The sequence below is a fragment of the Balaenoptera ricei genome, chromosome 10, assembly GCF_028023285.1.
Source record: "Balaenoptera ricei isolate mBalRic1 chromosome 10, mBalRic1.hap2, whole genome shotgun sequence".
Taxonomy (NCBI): domain Eukaryota; kingdom Metazoa; phylum Chordata; class Mammalia; order Artiodactyla; family Balaenopteridae; genus Balaenoptera; species Balaenoptera ricei.
In genome coordinates, this window is record NC_082648.1 from 81,086,368 (window position 1) to 81,101,481 (window position 15,114).

Below are 15,114 nucleotides of genomic sequence, written 5' to 3' on the forward strand. Positions count from 1 at the left end.
GAATGTCCTATAAATATCAATTAAATCTATCTGGTCTATTGTGTCATTTAAAGCTTCTGTTTCCTTATTTATTTTCATTTTGGATGATCTGTCCATTGGTGTAAGTGAGGTGTTAAAGTCCCCCACTATTATTGTGTTACTGTCAGTTTCCTCTTTTATAGCTGTTAGCAGTTGCCTTATGTATTGAGGTGCTCCTATGTTGGATGCATATATATTTATAATTGTTATATCTTCTTCTTGGATTGATCCCTTGATCATTATGTAGTGTCCTTCCTTGTCTCTTGTAACATTCCTTATTTTAAAGTCTATTTTATCTGATATGAGTATAGCTACTCCAGCTTTCTTTTGATTTCCATTTGCATGGAATATCTTTTTCCATCACCTCACTTTCAGTCTGTATGTGTCTAAAGTGGGTCCCTTGTAGACAGCATATATATGGGTCTTGTTTTTGTATCCATTCAGCAAGCCTGTGTCTTTTGGTTGGAGCATTTAATCCATTCACGTTTAAGGTAATTATCGATATGTATGTTCCTATGACCATTTTCTTAATTGTTTTGGGTTTGTTTTTGTAGGTCCTTTTCTTCTCTTGTGTTTCCCACTTAGAGAAGTTCCTTTAGCATTTGTTGTAGAGCTGGTTTGGTGGTGCTGAATTCTCTTAGCTTTTGCTTGTCTGTAAAGCTTTTGATTTCTCCATCAAATCTAAATGAGATCCTTGCCGGGTAGAGTAATCTTGGTTGTAGGTTCTTCCCTTTCATCACTTTAAGTATATCATGCCACTCCCTTCTGGCTTGTAGAGTTTCTGCTGAGAAATCAGCTGTTAACCTTATGGGAGTTCCCTTGTATGTTATTTGTCGTTTTTCCCTTGCTGCTTTCAATAATTTTTCTTTGTTTTTAATTTTTGTCAATTTGATTACTGTGTCTCGGCGTGTTTCTCCTTGGGTTTATCCTGTATGGGACTCTCTGCGCTTCCTGGACTTGGGTGGCTAATTCCTTTCCCATGTTAGGGAAATTTTCGACTATAATCTCTTCAAATATTTTCTCTGGTCCTTTCTCTCTCTCTTCTCCTTCTGGGACCCCTATAATGCGAATGTTGTTGCGTTTAATGTTGTCCCAGAGGTCTCTTAGGCTGTCTTCATTTTTTTTCATTGTTTTTTCTTTAGTCTGTTCCTCAGTAGTGAATTCCACCATTCTGTCTTCCAGGTCACTTATCCGTTCTTCTGCCTCAGTTATTCTGCTATTGATTCCTTCTAGTGTAGTTTTCATTTCAGTTATTGTATTGGTCATCTCTGTTTGTATGTTCTTTAATTCTTCTAGGTCTTTGTTAATCATTTCTTGCATCTTCTCAATCTTGGCCTCCATTCTTATTCCGAGGTCCTGGATCATCTTCACTATCATTATTCTGAATTCTTTTTCTGGAAGGTTGCCTATCTCCACTTCATTTAGTTGTTTTTCTGGGCTTTTTTCTTGTTCCTTCATCTGGTACATAGCCCTCTGCCTTTTCATCTTGTCTATCTTTCTGTAACTGTGGTTTTTATTCCACAGTCTGCAGGATTGTAGTTTTTCTTGCTTCTGCTCTCTGCCCTCTGGTGGTTGAGGCTATCTAAGAGGCTTGATGGGAGGCTCTGGTGGTGGGTAGAGCTGACTGTTGCTGTGGCAGTCAGAGCTCCGTAAAACTTTAATCCACTTGACTGTTGATGGGTGGGGCTGGGTTCCCTTCCTGTTGGTTGTTTTGCCTGAGGCAACCCAACACTGGAGCCTACCTGGGCTCTTTGGTGGGGTTAATGGCAGACTCTGGGAGGGCTCACGCCAAGGAGCACTTCCCAGAACCTCCGCTGCCAGTGTCCTTGTCCCCACAGTGAAACAGAGCCACCCCCCGCCTCTGCAGGAGACCCCCCAACACCAGCAGATAGGTCTGGTTCAGTCTCCCCCAGGGTCACTGCTCCTTCCCCCTGGGTCCCGATGCACACACTATTTTGTGTGTGCCCTCCAAGAGTGGGGTCTCTGTTTCCCCCAGTCCTGTCGAAGTCCTGCAATCACTTCCCACTAGGCTTCAAAGTCTGATTCTCTAGGAATTCCTCCTCCCGTTGCCGGACCCCCAGGTTGGGAAGCCTGACGTGGGGCTCAGAACCTTCACTCCAGTGGGTGGACTTCTGTGGTATAAGTGTTCGCCAGTCTGTGAGTCACCCACCCAGCAGTTATGGGATTTGATTTTACTCTGATTGCACCCCTCCTACCGTCTCACTGTGGCTTCTCTGTCCTTGGACGTGGGGTATCCTCCTTGATGAAGTCCAGTGTCTTCCTGTCGATGATTGTCCAGCAGCCAGTTGTGATTCTGGTGCTCTCGCAAGAGGGAGTGAGAGCACGTCCTTCTACTCTGCCATCTTGGTTAATCCCTGATTTGAAGAATCTTAAGGGTTGGACCGAGGAGAAGAAATGGGAATTGATAATGACCAATTCCTTTTTCACATCCCTACATGCATAATATCCATCAGTTCCCTGTGGACATAGTCTTTTATCTTACCACCCTAGAGTAAATATTAGCTGATATTTTTACTTTCCACAAAAATCTTTGGCTTTTGAAGCAGAAGGTGCTTTCAGACTTTACTGTCAGGTGTGGCTGTAGGTATATGTGCCAGGATTATGGTCCATGTAAAAGATGAAGAATTGTGATTTATTTTGCTTAAAGATTGATCTGAGAATAAAGCTAGTACTCTTGTGCCTAAGAATGATTTATTCTTAGAATGTTTGGATTCCTGCTTTTCAGGAAAGATTTTTGGACTTTTGGGAGAGACAGGGCTAGAGTTACAACTAGAGGTCAGGAGATTGTGGCTTGTCTGTCCGGGCATGGAGCGAGCAACTGTAAGTGTACTGCAGCTGAAAAAGGTTGAGTCACATCTTGAGAATATACTTTTTAAAGGATCTTATCCTGTTACTTTCTGCTCTTAGGGTGTTTGTTTGAATACTTTGATTACAAGTTGCCTCTTAGTTTTTACTATTCCTATAAAAGTAATTGATAATACATTTAAGTATGTAAGGGGTTTAAAATTGACCTTAAACTGATAATATTTCAGTTTTCTAATAACAGCAGTAGATAGATCCAAAATATATTTCCCAACAGTAAATAAGCTATAGAAGCCTCTGTGACTCTTAAATACCCTCAATTTCACATAGGACAGCTCCTTTGGGCCTTTGTAGCAAATCAGAGGAAGTAGGTGTTGGCACAGGTAGCTGCTGCAATAGGAAGTAATAATAATGAACTTGATGCTGACACACACAAAAACTCTGAAAACATTTTGGGGCATTAACTTAGGGGGCTGTAGTTTAAAGCAGTTGGGTAAACTTTTTTATAGAGGGTCATATTGTAAATATTTCAGGTCTTGAATGTTAATTCACTTATGCTGTTGTAGCATGAAAATAGGTTATAGATGGTATATAAATGAATGAGCATAGCTATGTTGCCAAAAAAAATTTTTTTTTAACTTTTTATTTTTTAGTTTTATTTTTATTTATTTTTGGTTGCGTTGGGTCTTCGTTGCTGTGCACAGGCTTTCTCTGGTTGCGACGAGTGGGGGCTACTCTTTGTTGCGATGCACGGGCTTCTCATTGCGGTGGCTTCTCTTGTTGCAGAGCATGGGCTCTAGGTGTGCGGGCTTCAGTAGTTGTGGCACACGGGCTCAGTAGTTGTGGCTCACGGGCTTAGCTGCTGCACGGCATGTGGGATCTTCCTGGACCAGGGATTGAACCCCTGTCCCCTGCATTGGCAGGCGGATTCTTTTTTTTTTTAATTAATTATTTTATTTTATTTTATTTATTTTTGGCTGTGTTGGGTCTTCGTTGCTGTGTGTAGGCTTTCTCTGGTTGCGGTGAGCAGGGGTATTGCGGTGCGCAGGCTTCTCATTGCGGTGGCTTCTCCTGTTGCAGAGCATGGGCTCTAGGCACGCAGGCTTCAGTAGTTGTGGCACGTGGGCTTCAGTAGTTGTGGCTCGTGGGCTCTAGAGCGCAGGCTCAGTAGTTGTGGCGCACAGGCTTAAGTTGCTCTGCGGCATGTGGGATCTTCCCAGACCAGGGCTCGAACCCGTGTCCCCTGCATTGGCAGGCGGATTCTTAACCGCTGTGCCACCAGGGAAGTCCTGTTGCAAAAAAATTTTATTTACAAAACAAGTGCCAGGCTGGATTTGCCTGCAGGCTGTAGTTTGCTGACCACTGGCTTTGAGGCAAATAAGAGTTATTTCTTGAAGGCATCACTTTTATACTAAGTATAATTTATACTTCCGTGATCACTGACTTGTGAATTCTGTATTCAGTATTGCTTAAGAATTTGTGAAAGCTGTAACTTTAAAAAAGATTTTCACTTGAAGCAGTTATTGTTTTTGAAATGTACTGCTTAAAAAGGGAGTCAGTAGATCTTCTCATTTGCAAATACTGAATATAAAAATCTGTTCGTTATCCTTGGCAGTTTTAAAATATGAGCCATCTCCTTCAAGGAAGATTACCTCTAATATATATACAATTAGAAAAATCCTGCAAAAGCACATAATATTTTATGTTTTGAGGAAGATATATGCAGGTTGCCAGGTCAAGTCTTTGGATTAGTACTTGCCCTGTTGGTGAAGTTAAATGTTAATATTTGGTGCATCCTGAAAATTTATATTACCTCACGTGGAAGGATGACTTTTTTTCCTCCCCTCTGCTTTGTTTCTAGGACTCTTTTCTGACTTTTCTGGTTCTCTACTTTTGTGTTATTTTATGTGGTGCAGGGTATTAGTCCCTCTGACTATGGATAAAATCTCACTTGAGGATTTTTTTTTTTTCTAAGAGTCTTAAGAAAGGTTTAACTTGATTAGGTTTGGTTGTACCTGTGTGGGTACTTGTATTTCGAAACTTTGCCGACTTTTAATAAAAGAAACTATGTAATTTTTTGTCCAAAATATGTTAGTGTATTTTTATCTTTCAGCTGTTATGCTTATTTTGCTGTTTATTAAGTGACTAATGCTATACTATGCATACTATAAAGGCGAACAGCTGCTTGGAGAACTACAAGTGAAGAAAAGAAAGCATTAGATCAAGCTAGTGAAGAGATTTGGAACGATTTTCGAGAAGCTGCAGAAGCACATCGACAAGTTAGAAAATATGTCATGAGCTGGATCAAGCCTGGGATGACAATGATAGAAATCTGGTAAAAGGGATGTTTTTGTAAGAACATGATAAAAAAAATTTAGAGCTAACTCTCCAATTGTAATGTTTGGCTTTCATTATGTAATGCTTTGCCAAAAAACTTTAAGTGAAGGTTCTAGAAATACCTTCTAAATTCTTGTAGTGTCGATGTAATGAGGAAACCATAAGGACATTTGCAACTTCATTCACCCTATTTTGTACTCATGTACTCTCATGTGTACAAATGTACACATTACTGATTCTTATTTTCTGTTTGGAAATCTGTTACTTTGTTATCCAGTAAATCGTATTAAATTAAAATTCTGGGACACAAAACATTTATAATGCAATGAAGAAATCAATAAAAGTAATTATTTCTCCAGCTTTCCCCTTGAGAAATAATAAGCTATAGGGCAACTTAATACTCTGATCCCAAGAATATTCAAAACATGCAACATTGAGAAAATATAACGTAATCAGCATTTAAATTAAGTCTAAGTCAAGAATCTTATTTCCTGGTAAATCAAGTTGAAAGTGGATCGTGTTTTTCTGTTTCTCCAGATTTCTAGTGGAATTAAATTCTCTTTATTTTTTAGAGATGAACTACTGTTTTCATAGCGTCAAAGGACTGTTATTTAGTCACATCCAGAAAGTGCTCAGATCACTCCCAGAAAGTAATTTAAGAGTTTTAGTAAACTTTCTGGAGTTGATGAGCTGTAAGGTATATAAGGGTAGGAACATAAAAGTAAACAAATTCCTTTTTTTTTTTTTTTTTTAAGTGAAAAGTTGGAAGACTGTTCACGGAAGTTAATAAAAGAGAATGGATTAAACGCAGGCCTGGCATTTCCTACTGGGTGTTCTCTGAATAACTGTGCTGCCCATTATACTCCCAATGCTGGTGACACAACAGTATTACAGTATGATGACATCTGTAAGATAGACTTTGGAACACATATAAGTGGTGAGTTGTTAGAAATAATTCCCACTCTACCTTCCTCCTGAAAACTCTAGTCTTGTCCCTGTTGGGTGGGGCTGTAGATACTGAACTCTCATGTTTTCTTCTTGATGCCTCACTTTTCAGTAGAGCTATGTTGAGGCAGATTTTGAGATTTACTTTAAAGCATCCTACTTAGTGGAGTACAGTGAAAACTGTTGGATAATTGAGGTTTATTACCTATTGTATCAAGGCATGAAAAATAGAATCTTACATCTCATTCAGTTCATTGTTGTAGACATTTTTTATTCATATAATAACAACATTTACTTAGAACCTTTGAGTTTACCAACCTTTATATATAATTGTTAACTTTTCTATATTCTCTCCCAAACCCTGTTAGGTAAGTACCTTTTATTTTCACTTAACAGGTGAGAAAGCAAAGCTTAGATTTAAATACTTACCTGAGGTTTTACTAAATTGGAGAAGCTAGTCTGATGGCTAGTGTCCTGTGGACCTATACATTTTCTCTGCCCACTGTGCTGTTCCTTAGTTCCCCAGGCTTTTCTCACTTTGATTTGTTTCTGTTTATATTTTTGTATAACTGCCTGGGTGAATATTGAATTGGTGCTGTCTTGAAGTAGTATGTACCAACCCTGGAATTAATTTTTTCATTTCAAAACCTTTGTATAACTTATTTACACTTTTTTTTTTTTTTTTTTTTTTTATTTATTTATTTACTTATGGCTGTGTTGGGTCTTCGTTTCTGTGTGAGGGCTTTCTCCAGTTGCAGCGAGCAGGGGCCACTCTTCATCGCGGTGCGCGGGCATCTCACTATAGCGGCCTCTCTTGTTGCGGGGCACAGGCTCCAGACGCGCAGGCTCAGTAGTTGTGGCTCACGGGCCTAGTTGCTCCGTGGCATGTGGGATCTTCCCAGACCAGGGCTCGAACCCATGTCCCCTGCATTGGCAGGCAGATTCTCAACCACTGCGCCACCAGGGAAGCCCTTATTTACACTTTTTTTCCCTTTGATGATGATTGCTGTCTGGGTACTGGATGTGCTGCCTTCATTTGAGCCCATCATTTTATGTTTCTGTTAACTAGCAAGGTTAATTAATAGAGTAGATACTATAAAGTAGATCATTTGACTAGCTGATAAGTAAACTTAAAGACAAATTTTCTCTTTCAGGTAGGATTATTGACTGCGCTTTTACTGTCACTTTTAATCCCAAATATGATACATTATTAAAAGCTGTAAAAGATGCCACTAACACTGGAATAAAGGTATGTGAATTGTAAGCACCATTTCATGCAACATATTTTGAGCACTTTATAGCCTGTTTGGGTTATGTAAGACTGGTCCACCACCCTTAGGGTTTTAAGTGGGTTATTGTAATACAGTGTATGGAAGGCTTTTATAGAGAAAGTTATTTCTGCTTGTCCCTTATTTTAAGATATTAAGAAGTTAAGTTGCTATAAAATTCTGCACTTTGAATAACAGAGTATACATGATTCTATTTTTAGTGTGCTGGAATCGACGTCCGTCTATGTGATGTTGGTGAGGCCATCCAAGAAGTTATGGAATCCTACGAAGTTGAAATAGATGGGAAGACATATCAAGGTATGTTCTCTAAAAATGCATCTTATTTTGAAATGTCTGTGACCTTGGCAGAAATAATTTTGCAAGATAGCGTTGAGTTCTTTCTTTAGATCAGCTGCTTCATCTTTATCTCTTGGGAACTGGGAACATACAGAGGAAAAACAAAGGAAATGACCTGTTCATGGTAGGAATTCTGTCGTAGCTAGCTGGTGGGAATTGTTGTCATCTACCCTGGTAGCTGATAAGAAGACACCTGGGGATTTATCCCAGGATGGCTGAAATGTAGGCTAGATTTTCTGTGACTAATCACAGGCTCAGACAGAAGCCAGAGGCCCTTTCCATTGATGACTCTCCCCACCTTTTTTTTAAGTTGAATTCAAAATTTAGAGGCCAGTTAATTCCTTGTGTGTCCTTCCTTTAATCTTTATTCCCCTTGCTGCCTAGTCTTTCCCAGCCAGTGCCTGTGTACACAATCCCAGAGTCACCTGTGCTTTCTGGTGTTGTCAGTCCAGCCTTTCTCCAACTCCCAGGGTTTATCTGACCACTCTCCAGCCACCATTCTCCTTCCTAATCTGTGCTCATGCTCTGTGTAACTGCTGCCTTAAAAACTTTCTTATAGAATGTTTCCTATATTTCCTTTAACCAAATCCTGACTCCTTTGTAATCTGATTTAGCATGGAGACTCTCATGCTTCCTTGTCCCTCAGTAAATTCACATCATTCACCATTCTTTGCATTCCCCTGTAGATACTTTTGGACTGTGGTGTTCTACCAACTGCACAGTGGTTCTTCCTCTAAGACCTGACACAGAGCCTGTCCTTGTTGCTCTCTTGCAGATCCTTAAACCTGTGAACGTCTGTACAAGTCAAAAATTCTTAAGACTTCTCACACTTGGATGGGAGGTGTTACGGGCTAATGAAGAAAACATGCTTTGGGGTTAGGCAGGTCTACCTTTGAGTTTAGATAAATTATGTCACCTCTAAGAACCCAAGTTTCTTTTTAAAAAGTTTTTTTTTTTAAAGATTTAATTTTATTTATTTTTGGCTGCATTGGGTCTTTGTTGATGCACGCAGGCTTTCTCTAGTTGTGGCGAGAGGGGGCTACTCTTCGTTGTGGTGCGTGTGTTTCTCATTGCCGTGGCTTCTCTTGTTGCGGAGCATGGGCTCTAGGCACGCAGGCTTCAGTAGTTGTGGCTCGTGGGCTCTAGAGCGCAGGCTCAGTAGTTGTGGCTCACGAGCTTAGCTGCTCCGCGGCACGTCGGATCTTCCTGGACCAGGGATTGAACCGGTGTCCCCTGCATTGGCAGGCGGATTCTTAACCACTGCACCACCAAGGAAGTCCCTCTAAGAACCCAGGTTTCTTTGACTGTAATAGGATTCAAGATACCGTGTTTTGTTTTGTTTCGTTTTGTTTTTGAGAAATATAAATTTTATGACAGTGCCTGGAATTTACTGGTATTCAACAAATATTTGTTGTTTCCCACCCCCAGTTTTGGAATCGGTGCCACAACAAATAATACGTATTCATGTCTCTCTCAAATCATCTTTCCCTTCTATTTTCTCCTAATTCTACAACTTTGGTTGGCATGTGGTCTTCCTTTCAAGGTATATTAGGTGACAATTTGACTTAATGTTTAGTCACCACATAACAGTTCTAGCCTGCAGTGTTGGGATCCTTAATATCTACTTTCTTACCTCTTCCACTAAGCCAATGCAACATTTTAGGTTCTATCATTTCCGTACCCACTTTTTTATACCAGTTATTTTGTTGATCAGGGTTCTTAGTTGAGGGTGACAATTCATTTTTACTAGTTTAAGCGTAAAGAGTATAGACAAATCATGATATTGGGAAGATGAAGAAATGGACTATAGGCTGAACTTTAAGAAGCAATTCCCAAAAACCACATAACAGAACCAGGCCGGGCCATCAAGGGAGTGGTTTTATTTACCTTGATCAAGAAGCTATAGAATTGGAAAATTACCTTTATAGCCGTTCGTTCCAGAATTAGCCTGCCACTGTCCACAACCTGTATACTATAAAAATGGATACCCCTGAGCCCTGCTTCTTCTACGTAACTTAGTTATATGTGTTAGGTTGGTATGGCTAAGAAATCTTTTTATTTAAATGTGTTTTTGGTTGGCCTGGGGGGTCAGTTTGTCAGGTGTTAGAGGAATAATAATGCTTGCTGAATTTTAAAATAAATTTAGCTTATCATTTATATAAGAAGGAAGTTTTTTTTTAAGAGCTAATTAAGAGTCTTATTTTTCTGTACCACCCCCTAAATTTGTAATATGCTTGTCATTATTAAAGATTTGAAAAAAAAACCTTGCTACCTAATTCTGCCCTAGAAGAAAGGTAACTCACACTGAAGATTCTAGCACTGCAGAACTAGATTTTTTTCTTTTAACCTTTATTGTGGAATATAATAAAAACTGAAAATACACACAATATAAAACTTCAACTGAACAATTATAAAAGCTATGTAACCTTACCCTTTGACAAATAGAATACTGCCAGCATTACAGAAGCCCCCCCCCCCCATTCTATATACCCCTTCTCAATTACAGAAGCCTTCTTCTAATAAGCCACTATCTTGAGTACTAAGGATTGGCATTTTCTTTTCTTTGTCTTTACCATCTATTATGCATCCCTAAACATTAGTTTAATTATGCTTAATTTTGAACTGTGCGTGTGTGTGTGGAATTGCACCGTATGTATATAATTGTGCCTTCTTTTGCTCATTTGGTTTTATTTCAGGTCAGTGTATCCGTAGCTTTTCATTTTTATTGTTGAGTAAGTGTTCCATTGTGTGAATGTACTCACAATTTGTTTATTCTATCAATGATCCCAGGACCTTGGGATTGTTTAGATTTTCTTCTTTAACATTTGAAATGTTGATGTAATTAAAAAAATTTAAGGTTTCTTAATTCTATTATTTTGACACAGAATCCTCATTTTCAAATTACCTTTTGGTCCATAACCATGAAAATACATATTTTTCATGTTTGTAATGCTTATATACATGATATTTTATGACTGTATTTTTATTAACAATAACTCCCTAGATGGACCCCCATCATGTCCTCATCACATAGTTTATTCTTTTTCCATCATTTTCCCTACTTCTAGTTTTTAATCAATAACATTGCAATATCCCAGTAGTTTTCCAGTTTGTATTTAACTGTCTTAATGTGGGGTTATTTAATAGAGCCATACCTGTTTGTGCTTTTAGAGACCCTGAATAACTTTTTTTTTTTTCTGTTACGCCAGTGAAACCCATCCGTAATCTAAATGGCCATTCAATTGGGCCATATAGAATACATGCTGGGAAAACAGTGCCCATTGTGAAAGGAGGAGAGGCAACAAGAATGGAGGTATGTATGCCATTAACACTGTTCTTTTGCGAAGCATTTTGACTTTTTTTTTCTACCAAACTATGAAGCTAGTAGTAGTTGAGTATATAGTATGTTGAGCAAAATTAACTTGCCGTCCATACTCACCCCAACAGGAATTGGGCTGTGTGAGTGTGCAGATTGTGTCTGGTCAGACTGGGGCTCAGTCAGCTGTGGAAGTGAGGCATGTCAAAGGTTCATTCAACACTTGGTGAATATTTACTGAGCATCTCGTAGGTGCCCGTCTCTTTAGTAGGCACTGGAATGTATTCAGTAGTAGCGAACAAAATTCCCTGCTTATGTAAAGCTTACATTTTAATAGACGACACAAAGACCAAAAGTACTAAGGAGATAAAGCAGGAAAAGGTAGATAAGGACTGCCAGGTATGGGACTACCTCAGCCTGAAGTTGAGATGGGAATTTTAACTAGTTCTGAATTTCTGAATTTTTCTTCTCTACCCTTGACTGTTATATATATTTTTAGGAAGGAGAAGTATATGCCATTGAAACCTTTGGTAGCACAGGAAAAGGCGTGGTTCATGATGATATGGAATGTTCACATTACATGAAAAATTTTGATGTTGGACACGTGCCAATAAGGTGAGAGACTATAGTTTTTATGTGACTGATGAGTTTCTCTTCCCAGTTAACAGCATTTTTAAAAGTGACGGACATCCACAGTGGCACATTCATAAATGCACAGTTCTATGGCCTAAAAATAAGTTCTGTGGATTTCTATAATTCAGCAGAAAAATTGTCCTGTTAAAAATTTTAACTGAGATGAAAATGATGTAAGTATTCTCTTCATATCCAGTTTCCAACAAGCGTAATAATTTCAGAGATTATCATTTTGCTGGCATTCCTGGGTTTTTGTTCTTAGTATTTTCCCATTGGTAAACTTTATATTTTTATGTACTTTTTTTTTTTACTTTTCGGAGATGGTTGAAGTGTCTATTTTTTGTTCGGGTCTTTCAGCTTACTGCCGAAATTTCCCCCAAAAGGGAAATTCCCACCTTCATACTATTGATGAGTCTGTACTTGGAATTTAACACACATGTGCATAGACACATAAATACAAGATAGCCTTCATCTGGTCTCCTATTCATCTGCCGTCTATAATTGGGTATTATACATTCTGGTTTTTGAATGTTGGAAGAGGCAGCAAAAAAGAGTTTTTTGAACTTTAATTAGTAAGTGAAGTCATAGCTTTGGTTTGAGTTTTCCTTAATGAGGGAAATGAGTTGCTAACTTTTTAGCCAACTATTAATCTTGGATTTTCTTGTCTTAGGCTTCCAAGAACAAAACACTTGTTAAATGTCATCAACGAAAACTTTGGCACCCTTGCCTTCTGCCGCAGATGGCTGGATCGTTTGGGAGAAAGTAAATACTTGATGGCTCTGAAGAATCTGTGTGACTTGGGTATTGTAGATCCATATCCACCATTATGTGACATTAAAGGATCATATACAGCGCAGTTTGAACATACCATACTTTTGCGTCCAACATGTAAAGAAGTTGTCAGCAGAGGAGATGACTATTAAATTTAGTCCAGAGCCACCACAACACCTTTTATTTTCTAAGCTTTGTTGGAATACATTATACCAGAATTAATTTGCAACCTGTTGTCTGTTTAACAGTGGACCTATGTAATACTTTTATCCATGTTTAAAAAGGAAGGAATTTGATAAAAGGCAAACCATTTAATGTAATTAACCAAGGAAAAAGCTTTCAGGACTTTGAAATGTTAACTGTTTTCCTTCTGTCTAGGAAATGCTATAAAGCTCCAATTAATTAGGAATGACCTAATACATTTTGTTTCAAACACCTAAGAGATGCTTTTCAGATATTTATATTGCCGTATTCTTAATTGAATGCTTTGAATGACTACATCCAGTTCTGCACCTATACCCTCTGGTATTGCTTTTTAACCTTCCTGGAATCCATTTTCTAAAAAATAAAGACATTTTCGGATCTGAGAGCTATATTTCAATGTCTGTGGTTATAATTCTGTACAGGAAATAGTTTAGCTTAATGTAGGAAAATGTAGAGCCTTTTATCTGGATTGTAGACCTCCGCACTGAAACTTTTCTTCTGACATAGTGGCTAAAACAAGATCTATACATGCATAAAGTGGGAGGAGAATCTTCATAAATTAATATACAGCTTTAGGAATATTTTACCTTTATTTTCTTTTTAGGACCATATTAGTCCTTGTCTTTCATTTTTCTCCTGACATTGGAAAGATCTAATTAAAACATAACTTAGTAGGAACATTGTACCAACTTAAAACCTTGATTTACTAAAATCTCAACCTTTAGATCCTTTGTCCAGTGGTAGTTATTTATTGAGAAATGTATTCAGCTTAGTAAGCGAAAAGGGCACTTAAAACCACACAAATAAAGAAAAACAGGAGTACTTCCCATGTTTGGATCTTGTTCTAGTTAATTTTTAGGCTTTTTCATTAGTGAACCAAATTCTCTAACACCCTGCCCCTGTACTGGCTTGAATTCATAACAACTTGGGTGGTATTTCAGGAAGTGAGGTTACAGTGACGCTCATAGCAGCTAAGTGCAGAAGTTAAATGTAAGCTGTCTAATACTTGTTTGAACTGAGCCCCACAGTTCTTGAACAGATTGCTTGAATTCCGTGTAAATGATTCGTTGGGAATGTTCCCACGTAATTTCAAAATTGTTATGTAGCAGGGTAAAGCCTTAATTTGTATATGCTTTAGCACAATAAGATTGCCTCTGGGATGCTGTTTAGTTTGTATTTTGTTTAACATTTTTCTCCTAAGAAACCTGACTTCTGTACTAAATCATTTATTATACATTAAAAAGTTGCTCTTTCACATTAGAGCTATAAATGTTATCTTGTGGGATAAACAGTATAGTTTTTAGCTATATGAGCCATGTTTATTATGGTGCTAATGTTCAATAGCTACCTTTGAATAATTTCGCCATTTCCTGTGATGATGTGCAAGTGGCAGAGCTCACCAATTCACGCCTGGACATGTTACAGGGTTTGGGCCCTCCAGCTAGCTCTTTTGGGGTTTTGAGTCCATACCTTTCTGATGTGCTTTGGTGGGAGGTATAAAGTATCTTGATTTCTAAACCCAAGAACTTTCGAATTGAGTCAAGAATTTGTAGCTTTGTAAAACCTCTTTAGCAGTAGTGATCTCAAACCAATTATAAGCTTGAAGCTCCCTTCCCAAGTTGGGAGCACTGGCATCACTGCATGCCCCGGAATGGGAAGGGATATGATCTTGTAAATAGGAAAGCTGTTACTTAAAAATTGTATTGTTCACCTACTAGCCATGTATCTCTTGAAACCATTTTGTCATGTTTACAATGATGTACCTTATTGGTAACAAATTATTAGCTTGATGTTTAACAATAGTGCCTTTAGTAAATTATTTTACAACCAAAACACGTTGTTTTTTGTTAGATCAACTTAGCAGAATGTATAAATCCACAATGAGATGTACTGTAAGAAATGTAAGTTTCTGTTCATTGACTAGGTTTTAGTTTTGTTATTTTAATAGCCGTCATTTTTTTAGATCAGTTTTAGGTTCGTAGCAAAACTGAGCATAAAGTAGAGAGTTCCCATGTACCCCCCTTCCTTGACTTCAGACATACAGAGCCCCCCCCCCCCCCCGTTGGTTTTAGTTTTAAGGATTTAAAAAGTAAAGGGCTAAGTCACTTACTTACTACTTTCTCATATATATTTACATTGAAGTAAGTACTGAAACAAGCAACTATACCATTGTAAACAACATAGCTTTCAGAGTTGTTTTTAACTGTTCCACTAAAATTAGGTACTAAAACGTGTAGCAGTTTAAGTATAAAGTAATCCTTGACATTAAGAAACGCTAGACTCAGGTATCTTGACCACAGTAAATTTTTAATGAGGTATAATAATGTTAACAGTTGAGGTAACAACTTGCATAGGTATTTAATAGATGAATGATTTTAAACCTTAGCCATTTAATACTCGAGCTGTAGTTTTGGCATGAATGATTGATTTGTCTGTTCAGTG

At 38.1% G+C, this 15,114-nt stretch overlaps 1 protein-coding gene across 2 annotated transcripts in view; it reads left to right on the plus strand.

Annotated features, from left to right (window-relative positions):
* METAP2 (methionyl aminopeptidase 2) overlaps nt 1–13,063 on the plus strand; it is a 34,265-nt gene extending 21,202 nt beyond the window's left edge. For both annotated transcript variants that reach the window (XM_059936698.1, XM_059936699.1), the window contains exons 5-11: nt 5,015–5,176; nt 5,934–6,115; nt 7,278–7,372; nt 7,613–7,709; nt 10,958–11,061; nt 11,564–11,679; nt 12,368–13,063. In XM_059936698.1, coding sequence (XP_059792681.1) covers nt 5,015–5,176; nt 5,934–6,115; nt 7,278–7,372; nt 7,613–7,709; nt 10,958–11,061; nt 11,564–11,679; nt 12,368–12,620 — 1,009 coding nt within the window. In that variant the 3' untranslated portion in view covers nt 12,621–13,063. The remainder of the gene's footprint in view (nt 1–5,014; nt 5,177–5,933; nt 6,116–7,277; nt 7,373–7,612; nt 7,710–10,957; nt 11,062–11,563; nt 11,680–12,367) is intronic.
* Nucleotides 13,064–15,114: the final 2,051 nt, after the last annotated feature.